This window comes from Gossypium arboreum, chromosome 9 (assembly GCF_025698485.1).
Source record: "Gossypium arboreum isolate Shixiya-1 chromosome 9, ASM2569848v2, whole genome shotgun sequence".
NCBI classification, from domain to species: Eukaryota; Viridiplantae; Streptophyta; class Magnoliopsida; order Malvales; family Malvaceae; genus Gossypium; species Gossypium arboreum.
Window position 1 is genome coordinate 67,942,109 of NC_069078.1, and position 17,217 is coordinate 67,959,325.

General features: G+C 32.3%; 1 protein-coding gene across 2 annotated transcripts; it reads left to right on the forward strand.

The window, feature by feature from the left end:
* Positions 1–13,231: 13,231 nt before the first annotated feature.
* LOC108454333 (asparagine synthetase [glutamine-hydrolyzing] 1-like) lies at positions 13,232–16,857 on the forward strand. 2 transcript variants are annotated; one of them, XM_017752753.2, is made up of 13 exons: positions 13,232–13,498; positions 13,907–14,045; positions 14,171–14,266; positions 14,361–14,502; positions 14,592–14,782; positions 14,894–15,055; positions 15,140–15,220; positions 15,312–15,533; positions 15,631–15,765; positions 15,875–15,955; positions 16,035–16,121; positions 16,203–16,310; positions 16,413–16,857. In XM_017752753.2, exons 1-13 carry the CDS (start codon positions 13,419–13,421, stop codon positions 16,641–16,643), a joined length of 1,755 nt encoding a protein of 584 aa, XP_017608242.1. In that variant the 5' UTR covers positions 13,232–13,418; the 3' UTR covers positions 16,644–16,857. The 2 variants fall into 2 exon arrangements, with proteins under 2 accessions (XP_017608242.1, XP_017608243.1); XM_017752754.2 differs by having other exon boundaries at positions 14,370–14,502.
* The last annotated feature ends 360 nt before the right edge of the window (positions 16,858–17,217 follow it).

Consider the following 17,217-nt stretch of genomic DNA (forward strand, 5'->3'; position numbering starts at 1 on the left):
TCATGCGAGTTGTATAATGGGAAGCTCATGCAAGCTGTGGTGTGCCCGCAACACATGCAGGACCCGAACCAAATCGGTAACCCTAATGACATGTCATTTGTATCTTAAGAATTTCATAAGGTTCACACGGGACTCGATAATCGTTGAATATACAACCAGCATTTATTCATGGAAATTGTACAATTCACAAACAATAATTCAATTTAACACATATTAATGTACAATTTAATTACACGAACTTACCTTGACGAGTTTATGTAGATACGAAGGTGAATAATCTGAAATTTTTCCTTTGCCTCGATCTAACTCCGTACTAGGTCTAACCGGATCTATACGAATGAATTTAACTCAATTCAATATAATTCATATTCAATTTAGTCCAGCAACACATTTTTGGAAAATTTACTATTTTTCCCCTATGCTTTTAATTTATTACAATTTAGTCCCTAGGCTTGGAAAATGACTTTCATGCAATTTAATCTTTATTCAAGCCTAGTCAATTTTTATACATATTAATAGCATCCCACATAATTCACAATTTCACAATTTTACCATAAATTTATCATCTTTTTCAATTTAATCCCTCATTGATAATTTCATCAAAATTCTCTTTACAAAAGTTGTTTATCTAACAACAACTTTTCATTTTTTTTATCATAAAGCTTCAAAATTCAAGTATGCTCATCAATGTAAAAACCCTAATACTTTATCGACTTTGCAAATTAATCCCCGAGCTAGCTAGATTAAGCTACTATGATCTTGGAAACATAGAAATCATAAAAAATGAGACAAGAATACATACCTAATTAAGCAAAAAAAGCTTGCTAATGTCTCAAGCTTCCATGGTTAGGTTTTCTCTTTTTTTTTTTTGTGGTAGATGATGATAATAGATTTTTTTTATTTTATTTAATATCACTTTAATTGATAATTTCCAAAATTAACCTTAATGTTTCATGAAATTTCCAATGATGACTATTCATGCTTAACCACTAAGCATTTTAATGGTCTATTTACTATATAAAGACCTCCAATTTAAAATTCTATAGCTATTTAATACCTTTAGCTATTAGAACTCAACTTTTGCACTTAATGCAATTTAGTCCTTTTCATCAAATTAGGTATGTGAAAGGTAAAATTTCTTAACGAAATTTTTATACTGTATTTCTATCATATAGTAGAACATAAAATAATAATAAAAATAATTTTTTTCGACTTTGGATTTGTGGTCCCCAAACTAGTGTTCTGATTTTACTGAAAATGGGTTGTTACAATTTAAGTAAGTTTGGATACTTGGTTGACATGTTTTTAAATTTTCATTTGAGGTGCCTAAAGGCATATTGGTTGTATGTGGTGATATTTCTTGTTTAAGAGTTGAATTTGGCATGTTTTGAATGCCTTGTTATGGCTTGTTGATGTGCAAAAATGTTGAGTTAGCTTATGAGAAATGTGGCTTGGAAAATGACCTATTTTCATCCACACGGGTAGAGACATGGGGGTGTGTCTCAGCCGTGTGTGACACATGGCCAGGTGACACTGCTGTGTGTCCCTTGTATCTTTTAAATTGCACAAGCCAGTATGCTCACACGGCTTAGCACACGGGGGTGTGGCTTGGCTGTGTGACCCAAGTCAGGACGTTACACGAGTTGGGACACGACTGTTTGTCCCTATTTTGAATGTCCACACGGTCTAAGACACGAGTGTGTCTCTTGGCCGTGTGAGTCACACGGCCTGGCCACACGGCTGTGTGACCCCTACAACTTTGAAAATTTTTATTTTCTAAAAAATTCTTTGAGTACCCGATTTAGTCCCGACTTGGTTTTAATGCGTATTTTGGGCCTCGAGGGCTCGCATAAGGGATAATATGTTGATTTCGATTGGTTTCTGACATGAATGTTATATGATATGAAATGTTTGATCTGTAAACTCTGATAATGCTCTGTAACCCTGTTCCGGTGATGGATGCGAGTTAAGGGTGTTACAGAGCCAATATTTGCTAATACATTTTTACTTTGCGTGCAAAAAACATTAAGGACATATATAAAAGATAATGATATAAATAACTAATTTATTAAAAAAAATTACAAATATTTATGACGAAATAACTAAACTAAGTGCATTAGATTCCGACAGAAGATACTATTCATGGCATAATTAGTATCCGGAAAATTCACATGGAAAGAAAGTATTAAAGCAAGGAAAGTTATGTGTTGATGTGTGCAAATTACCCGTGTGTACAATCTCACTAGTGCATTGGAAAAGTAATAAATAAAAAAAATAAAAAATCATCATGAATTAATAAGTTAATTATCCACTACTTTTTTCTTAAACTGATTCAAATATGTAACAAAGGCACTAAGTCTTAAAAGACATGTAATGGGCTTAGGTTAAGGTACCATAATTCAAAGTAGAAGACAATATATAACCTCAACTCAAGTTACTTGAGGATCAAATTAAGCACATAATATGAATTCCCATATTCTCCAATTTTCAAATTGAACATTTTCTGCTCATCCTTTTTTCTCTCAGAATAAAGCAGGTAAAAATAATGACAACAAATTACAATGAACATCACTAACACTTTTCTTTTGAACTAAATTTTTCACTTTTTTTTTTCCTTTTCAAAATTTCTTTTAATTATTTTTGTTTTCTTTTCCGAAAATTTTATAATGAAGTACACAAGCAACAAAAAGAAAAATAAGCTTTATTCTCTCTCCATTTCATCCATCATAATTTACCTATCTAACGCCATAATTCTTGGGTTCAAACTAGCGATTAAAATCCATCAAGCACTAACCATCTAAAGCAAACAAGGGAGCTTTATACTCGATTCGCGAGAATATTCAAACAAATAATAAGGTTAAAAAAGAAAAAAAGCCCTACACCTTCCTTGTTGACACATGTGTTCTCTGTTTTTATATTATATAAAATGGTTAAATTTTAAATTTGATCCTTTTATTATGTATAAATTTAAAATTTAACTTATATATTTTAATTATTCTAAATAGTTAATATCGTTAACTTTTTAATTAAGATATTATGTGATTATATAATTAAGATGATCTAAGAGTCCTAAAGCTTAACACATAACTTCCCATTTCTTTTGGGGTTGCTTTGTTTTTTGTTTACATTATAAGATAGTGATTAAATTTTATTTTTGACCCTATACTATCCTATAACTTGATATTTGATCTATATACTTTAATTCTTTATATAAACTGGTCTATTTATTTTTATAATGTCAATCAAAACACTAACTTTAATTTTTCTTAAGAATACTATTCCAAAAAAAAATTTATCATGATTTAAATCGGATGAATATTTTTAAGAAAAAATTCACAACAATATTTTCAATGTTATTTTTATTGCTACATGAATATCAAGGAATATTTTTAATTTCAAATTTTAAACCAATGAATCTAATAGAAGAATTTTAATGGTGGTTCCAAAAAATATTTTATCATGATGAATTTGAGTAATAATTTTAAGCAAAAATCCACAATAATATTTTTATTGTTATTTTTATTATTACTTGAATATCAAATAAATAATTTTTTTCTAAAAATTTAATAGAAAAATTCTAACGATAATATCCACTCTAAACCTAAACTTTTAAATCCAAACAGTAAAAACCTAAAATCTTAAAAATAATACTTAAAACCTATTCAACCAGTTTATAATTTATCACAAAAAAAATGAGTAGACAAAGCTCCATTTTATACAATTTCGAAGAACACAAATAACAAAAAAAGTAGTTATAAAAATCTGGAAGAATATGCAGAAGATAAGATTAAAAACCTTGGAGTTTATCCATTTAAAAATGGCACAACACTGACAGCCATAAAAAGGTGAATTATATAATATTATATGAAGAAAAGTGGAAAGGGAGTTTGGCACTGCAATGATAAGCACAGTTTGTTTGGGGATGACAAAGATAAGGTCTCTTTTTCTTTTCAATTATTTATCACTCAATATTTAAACTCATTAGAATATTGAATTTGTATTCCCATTATTCCCATCCAACCCTTTTTCCTTTTCTCAATATATTAGCAAATCATAATTTTAATTAAAATTTGTTATTAGCTTTCTGTTATATCGAAGTGGTAGATTTAAATTATTTTTTTAATTTAATCATTGCTAACTTTTATACTTTTTAAAATTTTAAAATTTCAATTTAAACTTAAAATAGTAGTCATTAAATTCATTAACTATACATATGATAATATATTTGTCGTATTAAATTTTAAAGTTAACAAATTTAATAATTATTATTTAAATAAAATTAAAATTTTAAAATTCAAAATATAAAAATATAAAAATAAATCTGTAAAATTTGACCTTATTTTTATTATCTATATATAGTGGTTTGGCATCCATCTTTTCAGAAACCCCCCCACAAACACGAGCCATGCAGAGATAAGAAGCAGAGCATGGTAACTTACAAAAGTTGAACACATGGACGGTCTCCATAATCAAAATTTCATGATTCTTCTGCCCATACCATACCGACCAATCAAATTCTCTCTAGTTCTTAATTTAATTTAATTCAGGGAATTTGGAATAAAATTTAGAGAAAAAAAACCCAGAAAAGAAGAAAAAAGAGATTTGTATAAGATGCTCTTTTGGTTGGCAAAAGCCAAGCTCATAGCTGTATTTGTGCTTATTTTAACTTATATTTGAATTATTTATGAGTTTTGGGAATCTCCAAAATTGATCGAATATTCACTGCATCGGCACACATTAAACCAACTCCATTTTCATTTGGGAGAAGAACTAAAACACCAATTATAGATTGATTAGCTTTCATTTCATATTTTCTTATTAGTCATAGGGTTGATATCAAAATTATTGGATTGCATTCCAAAATGTGATTATTAGGAATATAATATTACTATTTTTGCTATCATTAGAAAAGTACTAATTAAAATTATGAGAAAGTCATTTTTATATATTTGGTTTATTAAGGACTTTACTAGTAACATCATGGTAAATTTTGAAATTATATCTATCATATAAAATACAAATCTTAAAATAAAAATAAATTAATATATTTATCTCAAAATTAATATATGATAATTTTTTAATTTAATATATATTTAATTATTATATAATTTAAAATTTAACTTGATAATATTTGAAATAGATTTAGAGTTACATAATTTTTATGATTTTGTAAAGAAAAAATGTATACAAATAAAGAAAATAAAGAAAAAAAAAGAACAACTTTGTCTGCATGTAACATTTTAACTATATGGAAAATTACCTTGCCATTATTACTTAAAAGGAATCACATTTCCATGGTTGGTCACTAGTACATCAAACTTGGTGAACTCTATTGGTAAGTGATGTGGGTATGGGTACAAATTTAGGACCAAACATGAAGGTTCCATTACTTGGAGATGTGTTTCACGTACCTATAGGGCCAATTACAAGGGTAAGGGCTAGAAAACTTAAGGAGATGCTCAATGCTCTTATATAAGTCGATTGGGCTGAGTTAGAACAATCTTCATTGCATTTTCGAGTTAACATGGAACATTAGCCTTGCAACGTTTTATTCGTTGCTCAATAAGTAATTTTGTTGACCATACATATTTCATCTCCAAATCAAAATTCAAGGATTCAAGCATTCATGGATGAATTTAATAGAGGAAGAATTAAAGATTCAAGCATTCATTGGTCAGGTTTAATGGACGGAATTCTAAAAGGCTCATTCAAGCATCCTAGGTGACCATTCGATTAACCAAAGTCCTTGATAATTACCACAATTCAAGATGGAAGCTGAACATGACTTTTGGAAAACAAGTGATTTTTCAGCAACCTCGTGACCTTTGGAGAGATTCTATTTTAATGCATTTATGCATATCAAGTAATCATTTAGTAACTCCCATGCAGAATTATTTCCACCATCTAGAAAAAGGGGGCTGAATATGAATTTTGAAGTTATTCTTTGTTTATGAAGTCTACATGCAAGGTTGGGAGTTATGTGACTTTTTGTGTACTACATACATTCATGCATAATTAAGGCTTTAAACTTCATGGATGGGTTGACTATTCATATACCTAGAATAGTCTATAAATAGTTGCTCATTTTGTAATTTGAATATTGATGAATCAAAATACATTTTGTGAGATTTTCTCTTGAGTTCTTAAGAACATGCAAACTGAACTTATCAAGGCTTTTGCCTTGTGGCATTCTTCTTTCATTTCTTATACCTTCGGTTCTTGCTTCTTTATAAATAATGGGTCGGGCTTTGTTCAAAACTAATTCTTGTTTTCAACGGGCCACGTTCCAATAACGTTGGTTCTTTTCTCGTACAAGTTATTGTTTCAAGATCCCTATCTTATTTCTTTAGTTATCAAGTACCTGTATAGAAATGGTTGGGCATTCAAAAGACTTGTAATTCTAAATTGATTACGAGCTCACATTAGTAAACCTATCTTCTCTATTAATGTAGTACAAATATATGAATAAGTTGAACGATGGCCAACCAATGCATAAACAAATTAGTCAAATAAGGAAAGTATACCCTAATGACATAAGCACAATCTAGAGCTCAAGACTCAGGTCTAGATGTAGCCTCCTTATTAATCCTTTGACTACCACTTATCTTACCACTAACTCCAAACTTCTTACCCCTCTAAGTTGTAGAACTAGGTTTTGCAAACTGAACAATAGTGCCCTCGATCCTCTTTGGACAATCTTTATACTAGTTGTCTTGGGACCCACATCGGAAGCATGCCCCAAAAACCTTCAAACAAACTCCGATGTGATTCTTGTCATAGAGCTCACATGATGGAATTGATGCTTTTCCCGATCCACCAGTATTAGCTATCAAAATAGTTTATTGGTTTTGTCTACCTTGTTTCTTGCTTCTATCCCATAAGATCATGTAGGAGAAAAGAAGTGGTCTCGTGATTCTCTATCTCTCTTGGTTGATAATGGTGAAAATAAACAAAGGTGAAGCCAGGGGTTGGCAGTAACCTTGGCTTCCTTAAAAATGAAAAAAAAAAATCAATTTAGTCCCTTTAAAATTATTAAAATTACAAGTTCGTCTATTATAAAATTATACTTTCCCCAAAAAATATGAAAAAAAAATTATGTTTAGTCCCTTTAAAAGTAATGGAATTATATATTAATATATGATAAAATTATATTTTGATCTTTCAAGTATTTTATAATTCAATTCGGCCCTTAAAAAAATTTTTAGCTTCACCTCCTGCAATGAACTCATAGTTATTCTCTTTCCATGGTTTTTTTTATTCACCTTTTTCTTCTTAGCAACCATTTTCTCCATTTTCTAAGCTCTTCCCGATAATAACAAAAACTCACTTATCTTAAGAGCCCCTACAAGTAGCTTGATGTCTTCATTAAGGCATCACTTGACCCTTGTACACATTTCTACCTCAGTTGCCACAAGCTTATTTTCATAATTACATAATTAACTAGATTATACAAGGTAGCTCATTAAGGCCCACTCAAACCTTATACTCATTTCCTTGATGTCTCCATTTTTTAACCTTGTACACATTAAGGCCCCACTCAAACCTTGTACACATGTCTTTAGACAAATGAACTCACTCTTTCATACTCAACCACTATCATAATGTCTTGCTTCAAATAAAGAGACTCTCTCTTCTTCTCTTCCAAGTATAATAGATTAATGTACTTCTTCCAGTATTCAATTAGAAAGAAGTTCTAGTTTACCCTCTTTATTAGAGTTACACTTATCACTGTAACTTACCATTGATTTGCCTTATTATTCAAAAAACAGATGGCACACCACAACTTTTCTTCGGATGTGCATTAGAGTTTCTCAAAAACTTTTTAGACATTCTTTAGTCAATATTCTACCACAAACAAATCATTAATTTTCTTGCCCCTGAGCTCTTCAACCCCATACTTTCCAAGCTTCTCTAAAGAAAAAAACATGTGAAAATCATCCAAGTACATGAATAAACACACATTCAAGCTCATAATTTATAATGTTAAATCAATGAACCAATTAGTTATAGTGCATGCATGCATCTCAAAGATTTAACCATTCAACCATGGCAGTAAGGACAACTAAAAAATAATCTTTAAATTATGTCCTCCAACAAAACATTAATAACATCCAACTTCAAGGTCCCTAAGTAATATGCAACTAATAATATATATACAATATGAATTAAACCTTAAGTACATGCCATTAAAAAGCCACTTCTACATGTATGTAAGTTTTACACTCTTCAATACCTTAGGATAGTGATATGATCCAAAGAGTTGAGTTGGCTTTACGATCTCTACTCAAAATCTATACACAAGAATATAGTGGTGCGTTATGTATAAATGATTTAGTAAAAAGTTATGGAATGGAACCTTCTTACCATGTGTGAGACTTGAGTAATGAAAGTAAATTAATTAATAAAATATTAATAAGTGTAATAAGTGATACAATTAGTCAAGCATACTTATTCATATGCGCGCGCGCACACACACACATCAGAGTTCTAATCATACTGAAATATCCTTGGAATAATTAGAGTTCAATTGGGAGAAGCAGTCCTACTTGAAATATAAAACGCAGCTGCCAAATAGGAGAACACGCTGTGACATGGCATATCACCTCGTCAAGATGTCCTCTATGCTTTGTCGTTTCAACATTTTCGCATTGTCTCGATGCCCTGATACTCCTCGTCGTGACGTTAGACCTATTTTAGGCCTTCTTCGGTTACTCGTCAAAACATCTTTCAAAGTACCTTCAAAACATTTGATAAATGCAATGTACATCCCACAAATCTCTATATTGACTTGTATTTATCACGCCTCCTTTTCCATGCCCAGTCACGGGCCTAACTTAAATTTTGTAAGATACCAAACAAGCTCAACTAGTCTCGAACTTGTAAATTGAAAGACTCATAGTCTTTAAATCAAAGTTGTATGATACAATAAGGGCCAATAATACCTGAATAAAAGAAAAAAAACATCAACTCTCTTCACTTGACTATAACCCTTTGCGAGCAACCTTGCCTCAAACATTCAGTGAACCATTCAAGTTTTAAAGACCAAAAAAAGATTAGATTCTTCTCTAAAGTAGGAACATGTCTGACATCTGATACAACTCCACCTTCAACCAGATTATGTGGAGGGTAACGAATCATCACCCTTGTCCTTAGTCATATTAGCTGTCTCCGTAATTATATGGAACTGCCATAAACTAAAATTTGTGATCCTTTGAACTTCTCGATATCCAAGATCATTATTGCATCAGTGAACGAGTTAATCTGTAGAAGTTGAACCTTGGTTCTGATACCAATTTGTTGGGGATCGACCCATATAAACAACGAGCTAGTAAATGTAGAAAAGATCGAACACAAATATTTTACATAGAAAACCCTCCGAAGAGGATAAAAAACCCATGAGTAAAGGAGGCTTCAGCTTTTCACTAAATTAGTAAAAAACAAGAGTACAATATGAAGAAAATAAACCTAAAAGTATTAAACATACAATCCCAAACCTCAAAAACAAAGTCCTAACTCGAGAACAAATTTCTCTCCATAGTTACCATGAAACTCTCACAAAAACTCATATGTGACTACATCTTGTCGCCCTCGAGAAAAATCCTTGTTGATTGGTATCTCAAAACATGGATACAATAGCCCTCTTAAATATGCTAAGATTAGAGTTCTAATCATACTAAAATATCCATGGAATAATTAGAGTCTAACTAAGAGAAGCAATCTTGCTTGAAGTCTAAAACGCGTCTGCCAAATAAGAGAAAACATCATGATGTGGCATATCGCCTCGTCGCGACACCATCTTTGCTTTGTCGTTTCAACGTTGTTACGTCGTTCTGACATCCCAGTGCTCCTCGTCGTGACGTCGAGCCTATTTTGCACCTTCTTTGATTGCTCATCAAAACGTCTTTCTAAGTACCTGAAAAACATCTGATAAATGCGAGGCACACCCCACAGTTTCTTATAGGCTTTCACTACAAGTAAGAGGAAAATCCACTTTTTTAACTAGGATACTATGTTTAAGCTGAAGGAGATATGGGATTTAGATCCATGTGTGACTAGAATTTAACTCTTTGCGCAAAACTTGGATGGAGATTATTGACTAAAAAAGATAAATTATAGGCCAAGTATTATATGGTAAATACCTTAACAATACCAACTTACTTGATGCTCCAAGAAATGGTGGTAGTGAACACGGTTAGAGAAGTATCCTTGCAGGAAAATATATCGTTGATAAAGGGTTATGTTGGAGGGTGGGTGATGTAAGTCTAATTAGATTACAAACTAACAAGTGGATGCCTGATAGAAATATAGTTCATAAATGCATCCAAAATCCTTCACAGGAGTAGTTGCAATTGTTCATTAAAGAGTATAGGGAGCAGGAGGTTGAAACTATAAGGCTTTATCACATTTTTTCTAGAGGAAATATTTAGAAAAAAGAACATGGTATTTCCTTTCTTGATGAATTACCGAGCTAATGATGAATTTATTTGGGGGAAAACTTTTAATGGCATCTTTTTAATTAAGCCAGCTTATGAGATTCAAGTGAATAGAAAAAGATTCGCTTAGCTTGATGGCAAAACTAATATAGAAAGTTCTTTAACATTCGAAGATCCAATCATCTCTTTGGTTAACTTGGAAAAGTAGAATTATGAGGAATTCAAATAGAAAGATAAGGTAACTTATCATGATTGATTCGAGCGAAAATATTCGGTGATCTATTTTTTCCTTAAATTATGGAACATTAATTATATTATGCTTAATTTGAGTAGCATTGATGGCATAGATTGAAGTCCATAATTTTTATATACTTATGTTGAAGTTTCATCAATCATCATGCACAATTGTTATGTGTGGATCTCTAATTTCATTATAGATTTTTACTATGTGTCAATTTTAGTTTAAAGTATTTCGATTCTTAACATGTTTATGTGTTTATATTGATTTAATAATGCTTTATAGCTGTTTAAATATGAATTATTATTAATATATTTATAAACTCTAAAATAACTATACCCAATTTAGTTTATAAAAAACAAAGCTGAATTTGGGAAATAAAAATACAAGATAAATTTCATTTTGAGGATGGTACAACTTTTGCTTTATTACATTATTTTTGTTAGATTAGTTGTCTTTATTTTGGGCATAATTTATTTGCTTTTTTTTTTAAAAAAAAAATTTATAAACCCAATAATTGTCGGATCAATCATAGAAATTCACCATGGATTTCAATTCAATTCACTGCAAGTAAACAATCCAATTATTAATTAATAAAAAGAAGCCTAATCACTTTAACATAATCCACTCCAATCATAGGAATTAACTTCTTGTTGAGCCATTGGTTGATTAATAATAATAATAAACCGAGTAGACCAAAATGACATGACAATATACAATAATTTTTTGGATGATGAGTAAAACTATCGGAAAAGCTTCTTTTCTTTTCTTTTCTTTTTTTTTTTTTTATATATATCTATATTTCGAAACATTGAAACGTTAAATTAATGGTGAAAATTATTTTTTATGGATAAATTATAAAAATATTATTCAATTATACATTTTGTTTTATTTTGGTCACGTACTTTGAGCTGATGTCGGCTTTTTTCTTATTAGTCTAGTAACAAATTTAACCTCTAATGTTTACATATTCCATTAAATTGGTCCTAAATATAAAATTTCAATAAATTTACCCCTCAATGTTTATAAATTTTTCCATTTTAGTCGTAATTCTAAAAAAATTCAATAAATTTGGCCTTAGTATTTACAATTTTTTTCAATTTAGTCCTATCTTACAATTTTTTTCAATTTAGTCCTATCTCTAAAAATTTTAAAATATTTAATTTTTTTTCTTTTTTAGCTCTGCATAATCCAACTCACCCATGAAAGATATTAAAATAAGAAAATAAAATCCCCTCTTTCAAGCCATTTGCAACAATTTCTTATACTATAATTTAAGCTTCACATCAGACCAAACCAATTGATTTGGAACCTATCTAGAATAATCGGTTGCATTACTACTCGAACATATAACGTTTTTAATGCCATTGATTTTTTGTCAGATCTTAAATTTTTGTGTTTTGTCCCAACTTTTTAGAGTTATTTTGCAAGTGACTTGAAAGAGGGTACATTTTTTCTTATTTTAATATCTCACATGGGTTAGTCAATAGATTATAAAGGGCTAAAAATGATTTTTTTAAAAAAGTATTTTTTAATTTTTAGAGTTAGGACTAAATTGACAGATTTTGTAAATGTTAATGGCCAAAAATGTTGAATTTTTAAAAAAATTAGAACTAAAATGATAAATTTTATAAATATTGAGGGTTAAATTTGTTGAATTTTGTATATTCAAGATCAAATTGATAGAATGTGTAAATATTAGAATGCTAAATTTGTTATTAGACTAATAAAAAAGAAAGCTCACATCAGCCCAATGTAACTAAAATATTTAATTTCGAAAAGTTTAATGACTAAATAAAATAATTAATAGTTAGGTGACCAAAATAGAATAAAATGTATAGTTGGGTGACTACTTTAACAATTTACCCATAGAAAATTAATTTTCCGTATAGATTTAACATTCCAGATCCATTACAAAATACTCAATTTTTTGGTGGAAGGGTGGAAATGGAATCCAGTCGTAAATACAAGAAGTACGAGTCATCATCCATGGCGTATCAATAATGAAAAAAACAAAATGAGAAATAGTTAAAAACTTAAGAAAAATGTAGAAATTGGTGGTATAGGGATGGGATGGCAGTGAATCATGTGTTCCTAATCTGTGTCAAATTTGAGTTTATTTATTATTACTCATATTACATTGAATTAAAAGTATATATAAGAGGCGGTCGAAACTTGTCATCCATAAAAATAAAAAAGATTCATAATAATGAATACAAATAATAATTAAAAATATTTGAATATCACAAATGTCCGAATTCACCTTATCTATCCTCATTCTTAGTTGTGTAAGAAGAAATATGATCTTGAATGAAAAAATGTTACTTTTTTGACCATCGGAGCCAACGCAATTTCCGAGAGTCATTTCCAAAAACAGGAGGGGTGATGATGAGTCAGCAATGGAAGTGGATAAAGCCCCGTTAGTGATGGGACGAAACCAAGTAAGAACACGTGGCGTGATGGGAGAGGTGGGCCCGAGGAAGCGACGAAACATCGCCGTTTGAAAGGTGCCCCAGACATTTTGCAACTATAAATAGGTTGTGATGGATATTTGAAAACACAACAACGTGTTTGCCTTCCCCCTTTTACACTCCCCCTCTCTTTCCTCTCTTCTCTTTCCTTCCCCCTTCAGATATCTTCCTTTTCATCTTCTTCCTCTTTCTTTTTCTTCAAATACTGCCCTCTATTTTTCTCTACTTCTTGTTAAAAAGAAATGTGTTTTGGGAGTGTTTAATTATTGAAACAAAATGTGTGGGATTTTAGCTGTTTTGGGTTGTTCTGATGATTCTCAGGCAAAAAGGGTTCGAGTGCTGGAACTTTCCCGCAGGCAATTCATCTTTCTTTTTTCTTTTTTGCTAATTTTGATGCTTGTGTCTTTAAAATGGTTGCATAACATTTCCCCAATAGGTTTAGACAATGACAAAATTGTTTTTATGGTTTGTTGCTGTCAAAGATCAGCGAAATAAAAAAAAAAAGACAGGGTTATGGTGAATTTAACAACCTTAAAACTTGGTCTTGAATTCTTCATCATCTTTAAGCTATGTCGGGTGTTTTGAAGCAGAGATACTCTGCAACTTGGAAACGATATAAAGGGACATAAGCAAAAAAAAGTGGCAGTGTCCATGTTTCAATATGCTAGTTCAAGCAGCTCATGAACATAAAAGACTAATAAATTGAATTGAATTTATTGGTTAATGAGTAGTGATTGTCCACGTTGATGATGGTTTACCAACAGGCTGAAGCACCGTGGTCCTGACTGGAGTGGCCTCTACCAACATGGAGACTGTTATTTGGCCCATCAACGCCTTGCCATCATTGATCCTGCTTCTGGTGACCAACCTCTCTTTAATGAAGACAAGTCTGTTGTTGTCACTGTAAGCCTCTCTCTCTTTGCTTCTTTTTATTTAATGTTTCTCCGGTTCCACCCTATATGGCCACTCATTTAACTTTTTCAACACTTGAGGACTGCCTAATTGATCAAATCTGTGCTGAAAACTAGGTGAATGGAGAGATTTACAACCATGAAGAACTGAGGAAGAAGTTGGCCAACCACAAGTTCAGGACTGGCAGTGACTGTGATGTTATTGCCCATCTGGTCAGTCACCATGGATAGAGCTAAATTTTTTGGTCTCAAGTTTCTATTTTGTTTTGTGAATGATTGCCTAATAAGTACTTGACCTATATAATAGTATGAGCAGTATGGTGAAGACTTTGTGGATATGTTGGATGGAATCTTCTCATTTGTGCTGCTGGATACCCGTGACAACAGCTTCATCGTTGCACGCGATGCTATCGGTGTCACCTCCCTCTATATTGGTTGGGGACTTGATGGTAGTAAATCTAGGTTTTTTTTTTCTCCGTTGCAAGTAATTTGGGTTGAAACTGGTTTTTGCTAATTTAATTCTACTTCTTATAACCAGGTTCGGTTTGGATATCATCGGAATTGAAAGGGTTGAATGATGACTGTGAACACTTTGAAAGCTTTCCCCCTGGCCACTTGTACTCTAGCAAATCAGGAGGATTTAGAAGGTGGTACAATCCACCTTGGTTCTCTGAGGCCATTCCATCGGTTCCATATGATCCCCTAGTACTTAGACGTGCCTTTGAAAATGTAAAACTGATTACTTGCCGCCCAAGAAGCACTTTATGCTTTTGGACTAAAGAAATAAATATATTTTTTTATGTAGTTTTGGCTTACGGGTTGTATCCAATATGTTCACAGGCGGTGACCAAAAGACTGATGACTGATGTGCCTTTCGGAGTTTTGCTATCTGGAGGACTTGATTCATCATTGGTTGCTTCTATCACTGCTCGGTATTTGGCTGGTACCAAGGCTGCCAAACATTGGGGAGCTCAGCTCCATTCTTTCTGCGTTGGCCTAGAGGTAAGTTGTAAAGTACACGATGAACCATTAAAGCTCTAGAGGATTTAAATGATTCTTAAAACTTGATTGTCAATTTCTCTGCAGGGTTCACCAGATTTGAAGGCAGCAAGGGAGGTTGCAGACTATCTGGGAACTGTCCATCATGAATTTCATTTTACTGTTCAAGTATTGAGTCGACATTTTTGTAGCATTTTCTATTCAAGAATTTAGGGTCTAATAAACTTGTAACAAGCTAGACTGCTCTCTAATGTGGCAGGATGGAATCGATGCCATTGAAGATGTCATCTACCACATCGAAACATATGATGTCACCACGATCAGGGCAAGCACTCCTATGTTCCTGATGTCAAGAAAGATCAAGTCACTAGGTGTGAAGATGGTTATTTCTGGTGAAGGCTCCGATGAGATATTTGGTGGATACCTGTACTTCCACAAGGCACCAAATAAGGATGAATTCCACCGGGAGACATGCCGCAAGGTAATAGATCATCCTATTCAGCACTTCACTTATGAGTAGGGGAGTTGGAACATAAGATATAACGAAAACTGGTCTGTTTTGATACCTTTTTATGCAGATCAAGGCGCTTCACCAATATGATTGCCTGAGAGCTAACAAAGCAACATCCGCATGGGGATTAGAGGCACGAGTCCCCTTCTTAGACAAAGAATTTATCAATGTTGCCATGTCTATAGACCCTGAAGCGAAGATGGTATGTAAACAAGCATCTTTTTTCTTATTGTTCCTGGAATTGCTTGGTTTATTCATTCATGGTTGAGATTTACAGACTTATGACAAATAGTTCTTTGTTTATGAATCAGATAAAAAATGATGAAGGACGCATCGAGAAGTGGGTTCTAAGAAGGGCATTTGATGAGGAAGAACATCCCTATCTGCCAAAGGTCTTCTAATTTCATTTCTTGTCTTTCATATTTGTCAACTATGAAGCCAAACTAACATGTCCTATATGATGCCCTGCAGCATATCCTCTACAGACAAAAAGAACAGTTCAGTGATGGTGTTGGTTATAGTTGGATCGATGGTCTCAAAGCCCATACTGCCCGACATGTAAATATCTTTCTTAAGTGGGTTCTGTTATATGCGTTTGCTTAGTTTATTGTTCATAATTTAACAATTACAATCTTTCAGGTGACCGATAAGATGATGTCCAATGCTTCTTTCATATTTCCTCACAACACACCAACTACAAAAGAAGCATATTACTACAGAATGATTTTCGAGAGGTTCTTCCCTCAGGTGATTTTCTGAATCTCGTAGTTTGAATACGTTTACACTTCTAACTTTTTGTCAACAGCATTAATTGCTAAAGTGATCATCTTCCTTTGCTTGGTTTAACAGAACTCAGCTAGATTGACTGTTCCTGGAGGAGCAAGTGTGGCATGCAGCACTGCTAAAGCTGTTGAGTGGGACGCTGCCTGGAAAAACAACCTTGACCCTTCGGGCCGGGCTGCCTTGGGGGTTCATCTCTCAGCTTATGACGCAGAGACTCCCCTCAGCAACAAGCCATCCAAGGTTATTGATAGTATACCACGGATGATGGACTTTCCTGGAGTTGCCATACAGAGTTAATGCCTACCTACTGGAAGACAATAGAATGTATGAATTATTTAATAAAATGTGTTGGTGTATAATATAGGCGATGTTTACGAGTACTAAGAGATGCCGTGATCGTCGGATCATCTTTGGTTGTCATCAACCTGTTGTTTCTTTAAGCTAAGTGTGCAATCAATATTTTGTAGTGGAAGTTAATTATGAATGAGAATCTTCCCTTTTTTTGGTTTAATGTGCAAAAAGCTTCAGTTCTTCCACTTTACAAAAATCTTGCCCTCAAAAGGACTGTAATGTTAGATAACTTGGAACTAAGCAATAATTTGAGTTGAAACATGTTGTCTTCTAGTTTAATCGAGCGTTGAATCAGTCTAAATCTTGAAGATAATATCATATTTGACTTGAAAGAACTATATAATTATATCATTTATTAAGACACAATATTAATACAGTAAAGTGCAGTTTATGCACCCCTCTGCAAACCTATAATCAAAATTAGTAACTAATTATAAAATGAATTAAAAGCACATACAACTTAATAGAACAAGACAGTATAAAAGAGTTGATCCTAAGTATCAGGCAATCCAAGGAGGCA